General features: G+C 46.5%; 1 protein-coding gene across 1 annotated transcript in view; it reads right to left on the reverse strand.

Moving 5' to 3' along the window:
• Positions 1 to 1,014: 1,014 nt before the first annotated feature.
• IGDCC3 (immunoglobulin superfamily DCC subclass member 3) overlaps positions 1,015 to 18,412 on the reverse strand; it is a 104,626-nt gene continuing 87,228 nt past the window's right edge. The window contains exons 10-14 of the mRNA XM_066589989.1: positions 17,907 to 18,095; positions 16,641 to 16,745; positions 5,220 to 5,358; positions 4,105 to 4,303; positions 1,015 to 1,468 (exon numbers count right to left, since the gene is read on the reverse strand). Coding sequence (XP_066446086.1) covers positions 1,343 to 1,468; positions 4,105 to 4,303; positions 5,220 to 5,358; positions 16,641 to 16,745; positions 17,907 to 18,095 — 758 coding nt within the window. The 3' untranslated portion in view covers positions 1,015 to 1,342. The remainder of the gene's footprint in view (positions 1,469 to 4,104; positions 4,304 to 5,219; positions 5,359 to 16,640; positions 16,746 to 17,906; positions 18,096 to 18,412) is intronic.

Raw genomic sequence — 18,412 nt, forward strand, 5'->3', positions numbered from 1 at the left:
AACATCAATTATGAGGAGCCACATAAGGAGGAATGTTTTTCGCTTGCGATCGGTCATGAGAATGCAATTATTTGAAATAGTTTTTTGAACGTGGTTAGTACATTATTAGGTCAACACATGTAGTTTCTGCAAAACACCATGCATGACCTAGTTGTTGCTGTTTCACCTCGTGTTGATACTAAAAAAGTGGTTGGTACTCTCCAGTTGGCATAACATGGCTACACGGACAATAGGACAAATGTAGCAATGGGTCAAGTATACCAATATTTAAAGGGGTAAAAGGCATAATAGGGCCCACTACTGGTGCTTTTTCAGACCATCACAACCCACCATCACAGAAAAGAAAGGTTCAGGATTCGTTAAACCTCCTTTTCACTTTCTTTCATTATTTCTTATAAGACAGGGTGGCCAAAGTTGACGAAAGCAGCTCTTGTGCACCAAACTGTAAGACAAAGTATAGATCCCAAAACATGTTTAGTTCCACTTAAGAACAAAGTTCTTTTCTATATGCCTTAGAGCGAATTTAGTATCTACATGAATGTGCCTTTTCTTTCACATTGTAGTGAAATGTCACTTTTGGAAACATAACCTAATGGTAGTCCTACACAACTGTTCATCTACAGTCTACTTGTATTTAATCTCTGCTAACCACACATTCCTCGTTAGATGGCTCCAGTCATGAAATTTCTGCAGAATGTTCACGAAAATGCACAAACCCATATGTCCGCTCTAATCATGCAAGCATGAGCGAATCAAATATCACAGAATAACAAACAGATCACACTTGAAAACATTCATCCCGGTTGAGGTAGGTTCGGAGATTGACCTCTGTATAAACTCCTCAAGACAGTTTGTATCCGACTCATCAGTCAACAGACAAATAAGAACACAACCCTAATGAAAAATATAAAATTCAGACCAGGCTACAAGAGCAGCAGACTTCCCGAGGATACCCCCAATCCCCAAGAGCCTAAACAATCATCTGGCATAATAATAATAACAGGGGAGGGTTACAAAAAGTCAGTGGGTAGTGATGTGAATTGAGTAAATTTCCCTATAAAAATCTATCAGCCCTGTATTCAAAGGGCTTAAAAGCAGGCAAATTCCATGTGTTGCGAGTGAAAAAAAAGTTGGCTGCCCACAGTCTCTGGAGAGTAACAGTCTATAAGTGCCATAGTTCTCACATAATAATAAAAAAGTACAAAACTCTATCAAAAAGGTACAGGAGAATCACAGGGTTTGGAAAATGGAGACCTGAGATGTATAGAAAGCTCCGAACAAACACAGCTGAAAGGAGCAGCAAGGATTCTTGGTCAGTTCAGTCTTAGAGGAAGTTTGGGGCTCAGTCCTTGGCTGCGGGTGGATGGTTTATTGCCTGAGATCCAGGAGGGTCCTCTTCAGCAAAACTGATTTCATCGGGAATGATGGCGGACACCAGAGTGACGTCCAAAGGATGCAAAGGAGCAGACTGACATGGAGGAAAGAAAAATGCAGGTTAATATGGCTCTCAAGTCATTGATGCAGCTGTAGACATAGAGTTTACATATAGAAGTTTTTTGTTGCATTATGTATACTTGTTCACACATGGCCAAGGGAAAGTTTGCATAAGTTAGAGCCAGCCGATGCAACTGCTATGGAGCCCCTGAGTAGATGGACCTATCCTTTTCATAAAGGCTAAGTGAACCTGCAAAGGGCTTCCCCAATCAACAATTGCTGCGATGTGAGCAAAGTGTCCGAAGTATAATGCAACCCTTCTCTCCTACAAGGAAAGGGGTAGAGGGAATAATGGGATATTCTATGCATGCCACGATAAACAGCTATAGTAGAAACTGTGGTCTCAGAGCCTGTAGAATTTTACAGGGCATCTGTGGGTAATCCCATATTGTTGGGAGGACATTTGTAGCTGGTACATGTTTATGGTGAGATCTGTGAAGAACATCTGTGACAGGCATACACTTTATGGCAGATCTATAGTTGACACACTCCTTTGGATGAGCGTAAACTCCAATACGCTTGCCTCAGTGCACCATATTGGCACAGTGAACTAGATTGATGTACGCGCATGTCTGAGCATAGTACTAGTTTTTACGCATGCAGGCCCTGTTCATATGAGCCCCCTCCACCCTGATTTAAAAGGCTATTTAGCCTAATGAAGTCCAGATGTATTATTTTCCCTGTGGTTTTGCGCAACATATTGTGCATCCCCTTGTGAATTGCATATCTTTGGACACCTCCCATAGACTTCTATGGGCGCTTTGCTGCTCAAATACACAGAAAGATAGAGGAGGGCATATTTGCACACAAAAAAAAGGACCAAACCTATTGAAATCAATGGGTTCTCCTTTCCGTGTTTTGCACATGCAATTTTTGTGTGCACAAAAACATTCACAAATACGTCCGTGTCAAGCCGCCCTTGTAGGAATATCTATGGCTGGCATGATGTTAATGCTATTTCCAGCCCTCTCCTGCTGCATTTACTTAGTGGTGATTGCTCCTGTGTAAGAGCACAGGAACAATCATCTCTGGGACAGTGCCTGACAGCAGTCCCATGTAAATTGGGGCTTAAGTCTATAGCATAAATATGTCTGCATAGCTGAGTGTGCATGTTAATTTTATTTGAAGACAATCTGCCCTCTGGCAATGGCTTATCGTCCATTGGAAGAAAGAATTAGGCTTGCTAAAACCCAACATGCCCGATTCTTCTTTTTCCCCACATACCATCAGTGGACGATCCAGTAGGCTCCTATATTGTCGCCGATCTTGCTCTAATGAGCAAACTTTTCTCTGTATATAATGTGTATAGCGAGCTTTACTGTGTATGATAGTTATTTCCATTGATGAGCTAAAAGTAATACATTCAGGAACTTGGCAAAACTGCCGCACACGCCATAGACAGCATCTGTAACATTGGTTTTATACTCATTCAGCATATATGCATCTTAGGCCGACTCATACAGACGGATTTGTGTGCTTAATACACAGAGAATAGAATCCATTGATTTCACAATTCTAGACAAATGCAATCTAACTAATCTAATATCACATAAATACTTGTACCATTCATATCTTTTATTGAACCCATTAAGTAAACATTCACAGGACAGGGAAATAAAGTAAGTGAATACTTGAATTTAATAAACTGTAGATCCTCCTTTAGTAACAATCACCTCCAAAAAAATACACAGAACTGTAAATAAGATTTGCAGAATGTTGGAGAGGAATTTTGAACTATTCCTCTCTGCAATTTTATTTTATTTCTTCAATATTTCTGTGATGCCTTGCATACACAGCCTCCTTCAGGTCGTGCCACAGCATTTTAATAGAGTTACGGACTCTGATTTTGCCAATCGAAAACGCAAATTTTCTTTTCTGTCCTTGAGAAGAACAGATTTGTCAGTAACCAGGCTTTGTATGCCTTTATTTGATAGGCAAAGCACCAGTGATACCCACACTGCCCAAGTGTAACACTTTTTGCCAATTATCTCTTGGAGAAATCATTAATATAGAAGTTCGCTTATTTTTTCTCCCTGGATACTTAAGGTCCTTTTAGACGGGACGATTGTCAGGCAAACGATGCCCGACACTTGTCCCCGCACATACTAGCTCCTGTGCACCTGCAAGGAAACTAGTATCATAAGCTCTCAGTGGAGAGGCTGGAGGAGAGTTCTCTCCTCGCGCTCCCCTGCCTCTCTCCATTGACTTAACATAGCGGCTGTTCAGTACTGAACGGCCGCTATGTTAAGTCAATGGAAAGGGGCAGGGGAGAGCGAGGAGTGAAATCTCCTGCAGCTGCCCTGCCCCCCTGCTGGCCACTCTGTGAGCGAGCCAGCACTACTAGCTCCTGTGCAGGAGCACGGGAGGGAGGACACATAGAGACAAGTGTCGGGCATCATTTGCCTGACATTCGTCCTGTCTCAATGGACCCTTACTCAGTGTGCTCAATAAAAGACAGATTGTGTTTGTCTAGAACTGTGACTTTGATCGCAATCAGACCACATGTTATTCGTATATGAGCTGCATACATTAGATGCCCTTCCTTGCTTGGTTAGGGACATTTACTATGATGATCTAACTTTATGATATGACTACATGAATGCATCTCACCTCTGATCGATGGCGTGGTGAATGAGGAAACAGATGCTCCATCTCATTGAGATCACCAACTTTCCCTTTCAGTTCTGAAACATTATTATCTATCAATGTGGCACCATTTTGAGAATTTTGGTGTGAAATTCTGCCATTAACGCCACCAACAACTTGTGGAGCTGACATTTGGTCTTGCGACGCCTTACACTTCATCAGTCTAGGAAAGAGAGGCAGAAAAAAAGGATTTGTATTTCATGCACATCAAAAACGTGAAAAACCTTTTTTTTTGCAACAGATGTAGTAATTATATTGACCCGCAAGATAAAAGTGACTTTTCATTTATACTGTACAATGAACCTCATAAAAGAAAACCTAAAAAATATAATGGTGAAACTTCTAGCATTTTTTCTATCCTCTCCAAAAATAAAAGTCAAACAATTCATTTATATGTATCCAAAAGTGGTATGTTTAGAAAATGGAACTCATCCCGCAAAAAACAAGGCCTCATATGGCTATGTCAAGGGAAAAAAGTATTAGGCTGGATTCACACGGGGAAAAATTGCCACGGAATTTCAGTGCGGAAGGTCCACACAGCAATTCTACCCGCAGCTCCTAATGCCAGGATTAGCCAGCAAAGTGGACGCTGCGGCCAAGCTGCACGAAAACTGGCATGCGGCGCGGAATTCAATTCTGCAGCATGTCAATTCTTTTCTTGTTTCTGCAGCGGCCTCACTCCTCTCTATGGGGAGAGAAAGCCGCAGCAGTATGGTGATGGCAAAACCGCTCCAAAACCCGCGCCTAAAGGCCGTAAGTTTTGAAGGTGCGCTTCTCCCGTGGAAATCTCATGGTTTTTCGGTGCGACCATTTTGTGAGAATTCTGCTGAAATTCCGTCTTGCGTGACCCCAGCCTTATGGTTCTTGGAACATAGCAATATAAAAGCTAAAAAGGGGTTTATGGGTGTAGCTTCAATTAGTGCCCAGTATAATCCACATTGCTCACTAAGATGTATGCTTCTATGCTAAACACATTGTGCATCTTCTATGTATTAAAGCATTATCTTTTAAATTTTCCAGTTTTCTCTAAATATTTCCTCTTTTCTGATCCTACAAGTAGAAATGTGTCTTTCTCCTACCTTCCACGGTATCCGAACATAAGGAACAGCACACAGAAAATGATACAGGTCACACCGATATGTATTCCAATGATGATGCCAGTTGTAGATGACTTCGCCCTCTGTTCATCACCTACACAATTGCAGGATGGATTTAGCACTGTGTACAGAAATAAGGGCTTAAATAGAAAGCCTTCCAAAAATTGTGGTAACTTGTGTTTTTTGGGAAACTTTTTTCAATATGTATAGATATTAAAAACTGCCATAAAATAGTGGAGGGTACCATCTATATTTCTGACGTATTGTTACCATGTTCACAAGCCTACACCGAGTCCTCGCAGCTGCATTCACTCATCGGCCCACCATATCCTAGTCTGACTGTTACTTCCAAGCTGGACGTAAAACACCTTGTCCGGATTGGACGTAATATATTCAAATGCAAGACTGGAATCAGCACCAATGGGCTCCTTTCCTCAACAGTGGAATGCAGCAGATCGTCCAGCTGAGCCGATCCCACCCACCATTACATAGCGATCCAAACAAAAGCAGATGTCACCATCTCTAATAGTGATCTTTATGGTCTTTATTGTCCGAAACAACGTATAAAGTGTGACGTTTCGGCTCAAATTAGCCTTTTTCAACCAAACAAATAGCCACATTCTACCAACTTTCCAAAATCCTGATCCTCCATCCATCATGATATATATATATATATATATATATATATATATATATATATATATATATATATATACGCTGCATGCAGTAAGTTGTATTGGCGCTGTGTGTACAAGTGACGGGGATTATGTGCTGTTTGGCTAATACTAGGCACAACTCTTCCTTGATTGGTTTTCCTGCACAGAAAAACTCCAGGAAAATCTTGATGATGTGGATCCAGTAATGCAAATAAGCCAATAATAAGCCTCGGCAGCATCACAGGTGCAAATGAGATGATGATGTGGACCCAATGACTGAAAGCCCTTCTGCAAGATTAGGTGATAAGACTCTACATTAATGATTAGAATTTCCAGTTAAGTGTGACACATTTTGATTGGCCTTTGCCTTGCTAATTTTAATTAAGCATGATTGCTTAATAGGTGATTGGTTCATGGGGAATAGTATATATATATATACATAGTGGTGGAATGCGGCTATTTGTATGCTTGAAAAAGGTGCTGAAACGGCACATTGTTTTGGGCAATAAAGAACACTTGGAGATGCTCACATCTGCTCTTTTATTTGGATTGGATATAATATATTGTCCTAAAAGGATAGATATACTGTGGATTTGGAAAGTCTTCAGACTCTTTCACTTTTTTTACATTTTTTCTATGTTCTGGTCTTATGCGAATTTTTAAAAATCACGTTGTTCCCCATCATTCTGCACTCAATACCCCATAATGACAAAGTGAAAACGGAATATTGAGAATCTTTGTAAATGTTTAAAAAATGAAAAACTAACATTTTGCATTGACATAGGTATTCAGACTGTTTCGTAGAATACTTGAAATTTAGCTCTGGGGGCTTCCTATTTCGCTTGATCATCTTTGATATGTTCTTACACCTTTGTTTGGAGTCTCATGTGGTAAATTCAGTTTATTGAACATCCTTTTAAAATACACAAGCCTGTCTATATAAGGTCTCACAGCTCACAATGCATATCAGACCCAAGACCAAGCCATGAGGAGGAGAGAACTGCCTGTTAATCTCAGAGACAGCATCGTGTTGGGGCAGATCTAGAGGAGGCTACAAGAAAAGTTCTGCTGCACTGAAAGTTTAAAACTTGATTTTTTAAATTTACATAAGGCCACAACATAGCAATAAAAAAGTGAAAGGGTCTGAAGACTTTGCGAATGCATTCTTCACAAAATATACTAACACAATACTTATATAACAAACTCAAAAAGTGGGGAATAGGGAAATCTGACCCTATCCTACTAATGTGAGGAGACCCTACCTAAAAGGGGAGCACTCACCCTGATGAGATCAATCCCACATCAAGAAGCTGGGGCAACCCTGACTCTTTCTAGTTGGAAACAGGAATAATGGCTACAAGCAATGTACAAAAGTATATGCAAAGTGAGATGCTACACAAGAATACAATGAACCAGATATTACACAAATGTGAAAAGAGCAAATAGTCAGGAGATAGTTGATACAAAACTCCAGACTACACTAAAGCCAAACAGACTTATCTGAACTGTGAAGCAGAACAGGAACTCCAACTTGACCACATTAGAGATGAGCGAACGTACTCGTCCGAGCTTGATACTCGTTCGAGTATTAGCGTGTTTGAGATGCTCGTTACTAGAGGGGAGCACCACGCGATGTTCGAGTTACTTTCACTTTCATCTCTGAGACGTTAGCGCACTTTTCTGGCCAATAGAAAGATAGGGAAGGCATTACAACTTCCCCCTGCGACGTTCAAGCCCTATACCACCCTCCTGCAGAGAGTGGCTGGCGAGATCAGGTGTCACCCGAGTATATAAATCGGCCCCTCCCACGGCTCGCCACAGATGCATTCTGACAGAGATCAGGGAAAGTGCTGCTGGTGCCGGAGCTGCTATAGGGAGAGCGTTAGGAGTTATTTTAGGCTTCAAGAACCCCAACGGTCCTTCTTAGGGCCACATCTGACCTTGTGCAGTACTGTTGAGGCTGCTTTTTGCAGTGTTGCACTTTTTTTTTTTTTTTTTGTATATCGGCCGTGCAGAGCATTGCGTCCAGAGCATTGCGTCCTGCAGTAATTTTACATAGTCCACGGCCAGTAGTGGTGGTGAGGCAGGGACAGTGAAAGACATATCCAGTTTATATACGCAGTGGGCTTTTCCCAAAAAATTTGGGGAAAAAAATCTATTTGGGCTGCCTGTGACCGTCCTGACTGTACTGCGTCTCTGCTGGGGGTAGTTGTCCTAATTCATACGCAGCCAGCTAAGTGTTACAGCAGTCTTGCGCAAAATTCTTTCCTGCCTCTGCGTTGCCTCTTACATCACCGCTGTCATCCTGTCCAGAGTGAAACAGTCTGCAGTAATTTTACATAGTCCACGGCCAGTAGTGGTGGTGAGGCAGGGACAGTGAAAGACATATCCAGTCTATATACGCAGTGGGCTTTTCCAAAAAAATTTTATTTGGGCTGCCTGTGACCGTCCTGACTGTACTGCGTCTCTGCTGGGGGTAGTTGTCCTAATTCATACGCAGCCAGCTAAGTGTTACAGCAGGCTTGCGCAAAATTCTTTCCTGCCTCTGCGTTGCCTCTTACATCACCGCTGTCATCCTGTCCAGAGTGAAACAGTCTGCAGTAATTTTACATAGTCCACGGCCAGTAGTGGTGGTGAGGCAGGGACAGTGAAAGACATATCCAGTCTATATACGCAGTGGGCTTTTCCAAAAAAATTTGGGAAAAAAAATCTATTTGGGCTGCCTGTGACCGTCCTGACTGTACTGCGTCTCTGCTGGGGGTAGTTGTCCTAATTCATACGCAGCCAGCTAAGTGTTACAGCAGGCTTGCGCAAAATTCTTTCCTGCTCTGCGTTGCCTCTTACATCACTGCTGTCATCCTGTCCAGAGTGAAACAGTCTGCAGTAATTTTACATAGTCCACGGCCAGTAGTGGTGGTGAGGCATGGACAGTGAAAGACATATCCAGTCTATATACGCAGTGGGCTTTTCCAAAAAAATTTGGGAAAAAAAATCTATTTGGGCTGCCTGTGACCGTCCTGACTGTACTGCGTCTCTGCTGGGGGTAGTTGTCCTAATTCATACGCAGCCAGCTAAGTGTTACAGCAGGCTTGCGCAAAATTCTTTCCTGCCTCTGCGTTGCCTCTTACATCACCGCTGTCATCCTGTCCAGAGTGAAACAGTCTGCAGTAATTTTACATAGTCCACGGCCAGTAGTGGTGGTGAGGCAGGGACAGTGAAAGACATATCCAGTCTATATACGCAGTGGGCTTTTCCAAAAAAATTTGGGGAAAAAAATCTATTTGGGCTGCCTGTGACCGTCCTGACTGTACTGCGTCTCTGCTGGGGGTAGTTGTCCTAATTCATACGCAGCCAGCTAAGTGTTACAGCAGGCTTGCGCAAAATTCTTTCCTGCCTCTGCGTTGCCTCTTACATCACCGCTGTCATCCTGTCCAGAGTGAAACAGTCTGCAGTAATTTTACATAGTCCACGGCCAGTAGTGGTGGTGAGGCATGGACAGTGAAAGACATATCCAGTCTATATACGCAGTGGGCTTTTCCAAAAAAATTTGGGGAAAAAAATCTATTTGGGCTGCCTGTGACCGTCCTGACTGTACTGCGTCTCTGCTGGGGGTAGTTGTCCTAATTCATACGCAGCCAGCTAAGTGTTACAGCAGGCTTGCGCAAAATTCTTTCCTGCCTCTGCGTTGCCTCTTACATCACCGCTGTCATCCTGTCCAGAGTGAAACAGTCTGCAGTAATTTTACATAGTCCATGGCCAGTAGTGGTGGTGAGGCAGGGACAGTGAAAGACATATCCAGTCTATATACGCAGTGGGCTTTTCCAAAAAAATTTGGGAAAAAAAATCTATTTGGGCTGCCTGTGACCGTCCTGACTGTACTGCGTCTCTGCTGGGGGTAGTTGTCCTAATTCATACGCAGCCAGCTAAGTGTTACAGCAGGCTTGCGCAAAATTCTTTCCTGCCTCTGCTGTGCGTTCCGTAAGCGAAGTCAGCCTCCAACCACAGGCCAATAAGCGGCACATTTAATTACAGCGTTCTGTTTCTGCACTACTGGTATTACAGCATGCTGAGGGGTAGGGGTAGGCATAGAGGACGCGGGCGAGGACGCGGAGGCCCAAGTCAGGGTGTGGGCACAGGCCGAGCTCCTGATCCAGATGTATCGCAGCCGACTGCTGCGGGATTAGGAGAGAGGCACTTTTCTGGCGTCCCCACATTCATCTCACAATTAATTGGTCCACGCGGTAGACCTTTATTAGAAAATGAGCAGTGTGAGCAGGTCCTGTCGTGGATGGCAGAAAGTGCATCCAGCAATCTATCGACCACCCAGACTTCTACGCCGTCCACTGCTGCAACTCTGAATCCTCTGGCTGCTGCTCCTCCTTCCTCCCAGCCTCCTCACTCCATTACAATGACACATTCTGAGGAGCAGGCAGACTCCCAGGAACTGTTCCCGGGCCCCTGCCCAGAATGGCCAGCAATGGTTCCTCTCCCACCGGAGGAGTTTGTCATGACCGATGCCCAACCTTTGGAAAGTTCCCGGGGACTTCCGGCAATTGTCTCAAGAGCTTTCCGTGGGTGAGGAGGATGATGACGATGAGACACAGTTGTCTATCACCCAGGTAGTAGTAATTGGAGTAAGTCCGAGGGAGGAGCGCACAGAGGATTCGGAGGAAGAGCAGCAGGACGATGAGGTGACTGACCCCACCTGGTTTGCTACGCCTACTGAGGACAGGTCTTCAGAGGGGGAGGCAAGTGCAGCAGCAGGGCAGGTTGGAAGATGCAGTGCGGTGGCCAGGGGTAGAGGCAGGGCCAGACCGAATAATCCACCAACTGTTTCCCAAAGCGCCCCCTCGCGCCATGCCACCCTGCAGAGGCTGAGGTGCTCAAAGGTCTGGCAGTTTTTCACTGAGAGTGCAGACGACCGACAAACAGTTGTGTGCAACCTTTGTCGCGCCAAGATCAGCCGGGGAGCCACCACCACCAGCCTTACCAACACCAGCATGCGCAGACATATGATGGCCAAGCACCCTACAAGGTGGGACGAAGGCCGTTCACCGCCTCCGGTTTGCACCGCTGCCTCTCCCCCTGTGCCCCAACCTGCCACTGAGATCCAACCCCCCTCTCAGGACACAGGCACTACCGTCTCCTGGCCTGCACCCACACCCTCACCTCCGCTGTCCTCGGCCCCATCCACCAATGTCTCTCAGCGCACCGTCCAGCTGTCGCTAGCGCAAGTGTTGGAGCGCAAGCGCAAGTACACCGCCACGCACCTGCACGCTCAAGCGTTAAACGTACACATAGCCAAATTTATCAGCCTGGAGATGCTGCCGTATAGGGTTGTGGAAACGGAGGCTTTCAAAGATATGATGGCGGCCGCGGCCCCTACGCTACTCAGTTCCCAGTCGCCACTACTTTTCCCGATGTGCTGTCCCAGCCCTGCACGACCACGTCTCCCGCAACATTGTACGCGCCCTCACCAACACGGTTACTGCCAAGGTCCACTTAACAACGGACACGTGGACAAGCACAGGCGGGCAGGGCCACTATATCTCCCTGACGGCACATTGGGTGAATTTAGTGGAGGCTGGGACAGAGTCAGAGCCTGGGACCGCTCACGTCCTACCCACCCCCAGAATTGCGGGCCCCAGCTCGGTGCTGGTATCTGCAGCGGTGTATGTTTCCTCCACTAAACCACCCTCCTCCTCCTCCTCCTACGCAACCTCTGTCTCGCAATCAAGATGTGTCACCAGGAGCACGTCGCTAGCAGTTGGTGTCGCGCGGCACGGCAGCACAGCGGTGGGCAAGCGTCAGCAGGCCGTGCTGAAACTACTCAGCTTAGGAGAGAAGAGGCACACAGCCCACGAACTGCTGCAAGGTCTGACAGAGCAGACCGACCGCTGGCTTGCGCCGCTGAGCCTCCAACCGGGCATGGTCGTGTGTGACAACGGCCGTAACCTGGTGGCGGCTCTGCAGCTCGGCAGCCTCACGCATGTGCCATGCCTGGCCCACGTCTTTAATTTGGTGGTTCAGCGCTTTCTGAAAAGCTACCCACGCTTGTCAGACCTGCTCGGAAAGGTGCGCCGTCTCTGCGCACATTTCCGCAAGTCCCACACGGACGCTGCCACCCTGCGCACCCTGCAACATCGGTTTCATCTGCCAGTGCACCGACTGCTGTGCGACGTGCCCACACGGTGGAACTCTACGCTCCACATGTTGGCCAGGCTCTATGAGCAGTGTAGAGCTATAGTGGAATACCAACTCCAACACGGGCGGCGCAGTGGGAGTCAGCCTCCTCAATTCTTTACAGAAGAGTGGGCCTGGTTGGCAGACATCTGCCAGGTCCTTGGAAACTTTGAGGAGTCTACCCAGATGGTGAGCGGCGATGCTGCAGTCATTAGCGTCACCATTCCTCTGCTATGCCTCTTGAGAAGTTCCCTGCAAAGCATAAAGGCAGACGCTTTGCGCTCGGAAACAGAGGCGGGGGAAGACAGTATGTCGCTGGATAGTCAGAGCACCCTCCTGTCTATATCTCAGCGCGTTAAGGAGGAGGAGGAGGAGGAGGAGGGGGAGGAGGATGAGGAGGAGGGGGAAGAGACAGCTTGGCCCACTGCTGAGGGTACCCATGCTGCTTGCCTGTCATCCTTTCAGCGTGTATGGCCTGAGGAGGAGGAGGAGGAGGAGGATCCTGAAAGTGATCTTCCTAGTGAGGACAGCCATGTGTTGAGTACAGGTACCCTGGCACACATGGCTGACTTCATGTTAGGATGCCTTTCTCGTAACCCTCGCGTTACACGCATTCTGGCCACTACGGATTACTGGGTGTACACACTGCTCGACCCACGGTATAAGGAGAACCTTTCCACTCTCATACCCGAAGAGGAAAGGGGTTCGAGAGTGATGCTATACCACAGGACCCTGGCGGACAAACTGATGGTAAAATTCCCATCCGACAGCGCTAGTGGCCGAAGGCGCAGTTCCGAGGGCCAGGTAGCAGGGGAGGCGCGGAGATCAGGCAGCATGTACAGCACAGGCAGGGGAACACTCTCTAAGGCCTTTGACAGCTTTCTGGCTCCCCAGCAAGACTGTGTCACCGCTCCCCAGTCACGGCTGAGTCGGCGGGAGCACTGTAAAAGGATGGTGAGGGAGTATGTAGCCGATCGCACGACCGTCCTCCGTGACGCCTCTGCCCCCTACAACTACTGGGTGTCGAAGCTGGACACGTGGCCTGAACTCGCGCTGTATGCCCTGGAGGTGCTTGCTTGTCCTACGGCTAGCGTCTTGTCAGAGAGGGTGTTTAGTGCGGCTGGGGGAATCATCACAGATAAGCGTACCCGCCTGTCAACCGACAGTGCCGACAGGCTAACACTCATCAAGATGAACAAAGCCTGCATTTCCCCAGACTTCTCTTCTTCACCAGCGGACAGCAGCGATACCTAAACAATACGTAGGCTGCACCCGCGGATGGAAGCATTGTTCTCTATCACCATCAAAAACGTGGACCTTTTAGCTTCATCAATCTGTGTATAATATTCATCCTCCTCCTCCTGCTCCTCCTCCTGAAACCTGACGTAATCACGCCGAACGGGCAATTTTTCTTAGGCACACAAGGCTCAGTCATATAATTTTTGTAAACAATTTTTATACGTTTCAATGCTCATTAAAGCGTTGAAACTTGCACCTGAACCAATTTTTATTTTAACTGGGCTGCCTCCAGGCCTAGTTACAAATTAAGCCACATTAACCAAAGCGATTAATGGGTTTCACCTACCCTCTTGGTTGGGCATGGGCAATTTTTCTGACGTACATTAGTACTGTTGGTACACCAATTTTTTGGGGCCCTCGCCTACAGTGTAATCCAATTAATTTTTTGCCCACCTGCATTAAACATGACATTACCTCAGCTGTGCTGGGCACTGCAATGGGATATATTTATGTACCGCCGGTGATTTCCAGGGAGCCACCCATGCTGTCGGTCCACACGGAGTTGTAACTGCATGTGTCCACTTCTAAAGAACCCCAGTCTGACTGGGGCATGCAGTGTGGGTCGAAGCCCACCTGCATTAAACATGACATTACCTCAGCTGTGATGGGCAATGCAATGGGATATATTTATGTACCGCCGGTGGCTTCCTGGCACCCACCCATGCTGTCGGTCCACACAGAGTTGTAACTGCATGTGTCCACTTCTAAAGAACCCCAGTCTGACTGGGGCATGCAGTGTGGGCCGAAGCCCACCTGCATTAAACATGACATTACCTCAGCTGTGATGGGCAATGCAATGGGATATATTTATGTACCGCCGGTGGCTTCCTGGCACCCACCCATGCTGTCTGTCCACACGGAGTTGTAACTGCATGTGTCCACTTCTAAAGAACCCCAGTCTGACTGGGGCATGCAGTGTGGGCTGAAGCCCACCTGCATTAAACATGACATTACCTCAGCTGTGCTGGGCACTGCAATGGGATATATTTATGCACCGTCGGTGGGTTCCAGGGAGCCACCCATGGTGTCGGTCCACACGTAGTTGTAACTGCATGTGTACACTTCTAAAGAACCCCAGTCTGACTGGGGCATGCAGTGTGGGCCGAAGCCCACCTGCATTAAACATGACATTACCTCAGCTGTGATGGGCACTGCAATGGGATATATTTATGTACCGCCGGTGGGTTCCAGGGAGCCACCCATGCTGTGGGTCCACAGGGACTTCACAATAGGGAGTTGTACCTGCCTGTATCTATGAATTAAAAACCCCGGTCAGGTTGGGGCATGCAGTGTGGGCCGAAGCCCACCTGCATTTAATCTGACGTTAGCTCTGCTGTCCAGGGCACTGCAATGGGATACATTTATGTACAGCCGGTGGGTTCCAGGGAGCCACCCATGCTGTGGGTGCACACGGAATTCCCATTGCGGAGTTGTACCTGCCTGTGACTATTTATAAAAAAACGCGGTCTGACTGGGGCATGCAGACACCTTGACAGAATGAATAGTGTGTGGCACATAGGTTCCCCATTGCTATACCCATGTGTGCAGCTCCTGATGGCGGTGGCACAGGATTATATTTCTCATTGCTTCTGTACAGCATTGTGGGCTATCGCCCTGCCCCTTTTAAAGAGGGTCGCTGCCTAGCCGTGCCAACCCTCTGCAGTGTGTGCCTGCGGTTCCTCCTCATGGCAGACGCACTTATAAATAGACATGAGGGTGGTGTGGCATGAGGGCAGCTGAAGGCTGCGCAGGGACACTTTGGTGTGCGCTGTGGACACTGGGTCGTGCGGGGGGGGGTTGGGCAGCATGTAACCCAGGAGAAGTGGCAGCGGAGTGTCATGCAGGCAGTGATTGTGCTTTGTTGGAGGTAGTGTGGTGCTTAGCTAAGGTATGCATTGCTAATGAGGGCTTTTCAGAAGTAAAAATTGTTGGGAGGGGGTGGCACTCTTGCCGCTATTGTGGCTTAATAGTGGGACCTGGGAACTTGAGATGCAGCCCAACATGTAGCCCCTCGCCTGCCCTATCTGTTGCTGTGTCGTTCCCATCACTTTCTTGAATTGCCCAGATTTTCACAAATGGAAACCTTAGCGAGCATCGGCGATATACAAAAATGCTCGGGTCGCCCATTGAATTCAATGGGGTTCGTTACTCGAAACGTACCCTCGAGCATCGCGAAAATTTCGTCCCGAGTAACGAGCACCCGAGCATTTTGGTGCTCGCCCATCTCTAGACCATATTGATCACTAGGAGTATAACTCCTCCTTTGTGAGGACAAGTCGGAATAAATGTGTACAGTCAAGTGCTGATTGGCAGGGTGGGACACACACCTCCCAGCCAACCAATTCATCCACACACCAGAAGAGACGTGTTCATGTTGGCGTCCAGTGATAAAATACAACTAAGCATGTGCTGGAGTGTGAATCATGTGGACTCGGTCTCGATCCAACATGGACAACGTGTGGAAGTGCCTCTTGTATCTTGAATGTTGGATTCCATATATCTACCCAGATGATTAGTTCACATTACATGGTCTAGGAGCTGCTTTAAGTCTAATTGCAAAGACAAAGAAGAAAACTTATAGTTTATGAAGAGATGATAATGTAACTAACTGTACTGTCAGGCTTGCTAAAAGTATTTACTTTTGGAGCAGTGCTTCAAGTGGATAGTACAAGCCAAAAGGTGTGTAGAGGCAGTTTCTGTGGTTGCTGTGGTGTGGATAAAGAAGGCAGTCTACCTTCGGTTGAAACCAAAGCCATACCCCATGACCAAAACTACTCTTTCTCCATTTACAAAGCAGTTGATTTGAAGTCTGCTTTACATGGCCAAATAACTGGGCACAAATAATGGCCAAATCAAATGAAAATGCCTACAATCAGCCAATGAACTTTGTTCATCATCTGATCAGATCGTTTATGTAGGCATACGCATGGGTAAACAGGAATGTGTTTCTGATGATGTGTACAGGGATGAACTATTGTATTAATGACCCCATACTACTGATCCTCTGTTAAACATGAGCAGCAGTAACGAGTGCCAATATACATGTTATTTGTCAACTGGCGCTCATTACAATGGGCAGAGAATTGACCCATGTAAAAGAAGTCTTGTCCCAATTCACACAAGACTGGATGCTAAGGTGCCAAGAACCTACACTAGGAGGACATCTACAATGGGGTTGTCTTTCTTCTAGGCTAGTGTTTCGATGAGTAGTTTTTGATACATGCCATAATTTATAGACCTCTTGTAATATGTGAGAGCTACTTACCAGCTCGGGCAGAAGCTTCTTTCAGATACACAAAACGAACCGTGGAATTTCCATCTCCGTGCTGATTGAAGGCCAGCAACTTCACCTCGTACACTACCAGGGGGTCTAGGTACAAAACATTATTACATTAGAATCCACACGTTTCATTGACATCATTTTCTGTTACCATGCGGCGGCTGCCGGGACCGCCGGTGGTTGGTCGGCGCGGTGCGCGCGCTCGTGGGTCCGGGTGGCGGAGTGAGGGCGGGCGTCTGTGAGTGCAGCTCTATGCACGAGTCCCTCTTATAAGATTCTACTAGGAGGCGTCGCCTCCCTCTCTCCGCCCCTGGGCGGAGGCTTCTGTTTATAAGGCTGGCAGTGAGGTCCATTCACTGCCAGTTATTGGTTTCTGTTTCAGTGTGCTAGCTTCCTGCCTCTGACAGTCTCCTGCTTTCAGTTTCTGCTATATCTGCCAGGTTATCCATCTGCCTCGGTCTGCCTGTATTTCCTGTTGGTTTTCTTCACCTGCCCTTCCTGTCGGTATCCTACCCTGTTCCATCTTGGTAAGCCAGCGTCTCTCCTCAGTCCGTAGCGAGTGTAGGGACCGCCGCCCAGTTGCCCGCCTGGGGTTAGCCAGGAGTGGAGGCAAGTAGGCAGGGACAGGGGTTGCGGGTAAGTTCTAGGGCAACCCAGGCTGGCGTATCATCGGGTATGATACCGTAACATTTTCACCTTTGTTTTGCCTGTCCAAATCATAAATTAGTTGCAATTTTATATCTATTCTCATAGTGAAGCGTTGCACCAAGCACATCGATTAGAAGCGTCACATAATCACCTACCACATAGAAGACTTGACTCTTATCTAAAATGAATTTTCATATTAAGAATTGGAGAAGTATTTGTTTTTCAGGACTGTTTTCTCCTCTACGTATATTACACTTGTCCTGGGGGAATAGTGCATGTTGATGAATGACAGCTGTTAAATGACTCAATGTGAAATTGCTATATTAAATTTCGCAGTTATTTTGCCGCAGTGGCATTTACAAGCCAGTGTTACTGCAGTAAATGTCAGTCTAACTTTGACAGAGTTAATGGAGAGGAGGTGCCGGCTCCATGTTTGATTACCATTATTATGTGTCACTATATAATTCTATTGCCTATCACTATAATTATAGGGCACAAGGGTGTTGCACAAGGTTCCTCTCCGTACTATGTGACACCTCATAATATATAATACACTACCAGGGCCAATAAAAATATTGCTATGATATGTCTTAAAGTACTTACCAAGTTGGCAGATGTTGTAAGCGGTAACATTGCTAGGCAGCAGCATGGGTCCAGTATAGTCTGGCTGAGGCACCTTGCGGTAATAGAGTTTAAAGCCTTCATTTTGGCCCAGCTTGATTGAGGGCTCCCATGCTGCCTGGATGGCTGTACTGTTTAGGACCTTGATATAGAGAGAAGGGACAGCCGGTACTGGAAAAATAAGAGCACTTGAGTTAGTAGTCGGTCAGTTAAAGTCTACCGTACTGAATCAATTGCATACACAATTAATAATGTTAGGTTGTCATATTGTCAGAAATTGTAGTCCTTTGTGTGCTAAAATATGTGACTTTTCTTGTCTCTCACCAGTTTTCAAAGGTGTACTGGGTTCTATGGGAGGGGGCGTATCTAACAATAGTCTGATAAATGTATTATGTATGAAGCCATAAAGTGGTACCATATGCAAGTGCCATTTTCTAGCTTTAACGGGATTGTGCCAAAATAGAAAGTTATTCTCTATAAACAGGATA

The sequence above is a fragment of the Eleutherodactylus coqui genome, chromosome 2 (genome assembly GCF_035609145.1).
Source record: "Eleutherodactylus coqui strain aEleCoq1 chromosome 2, aEleCoq1.hap1, whole genome shotgun sequence".
Classification (NCBI taxonomy): domain Eukaryota; kingdom Metazoa; phylum Chordata; class Amphibia; order Anura; family Eleutherodactylidae; genus Eleutherodactylus; species Eleutherodactylus coqui.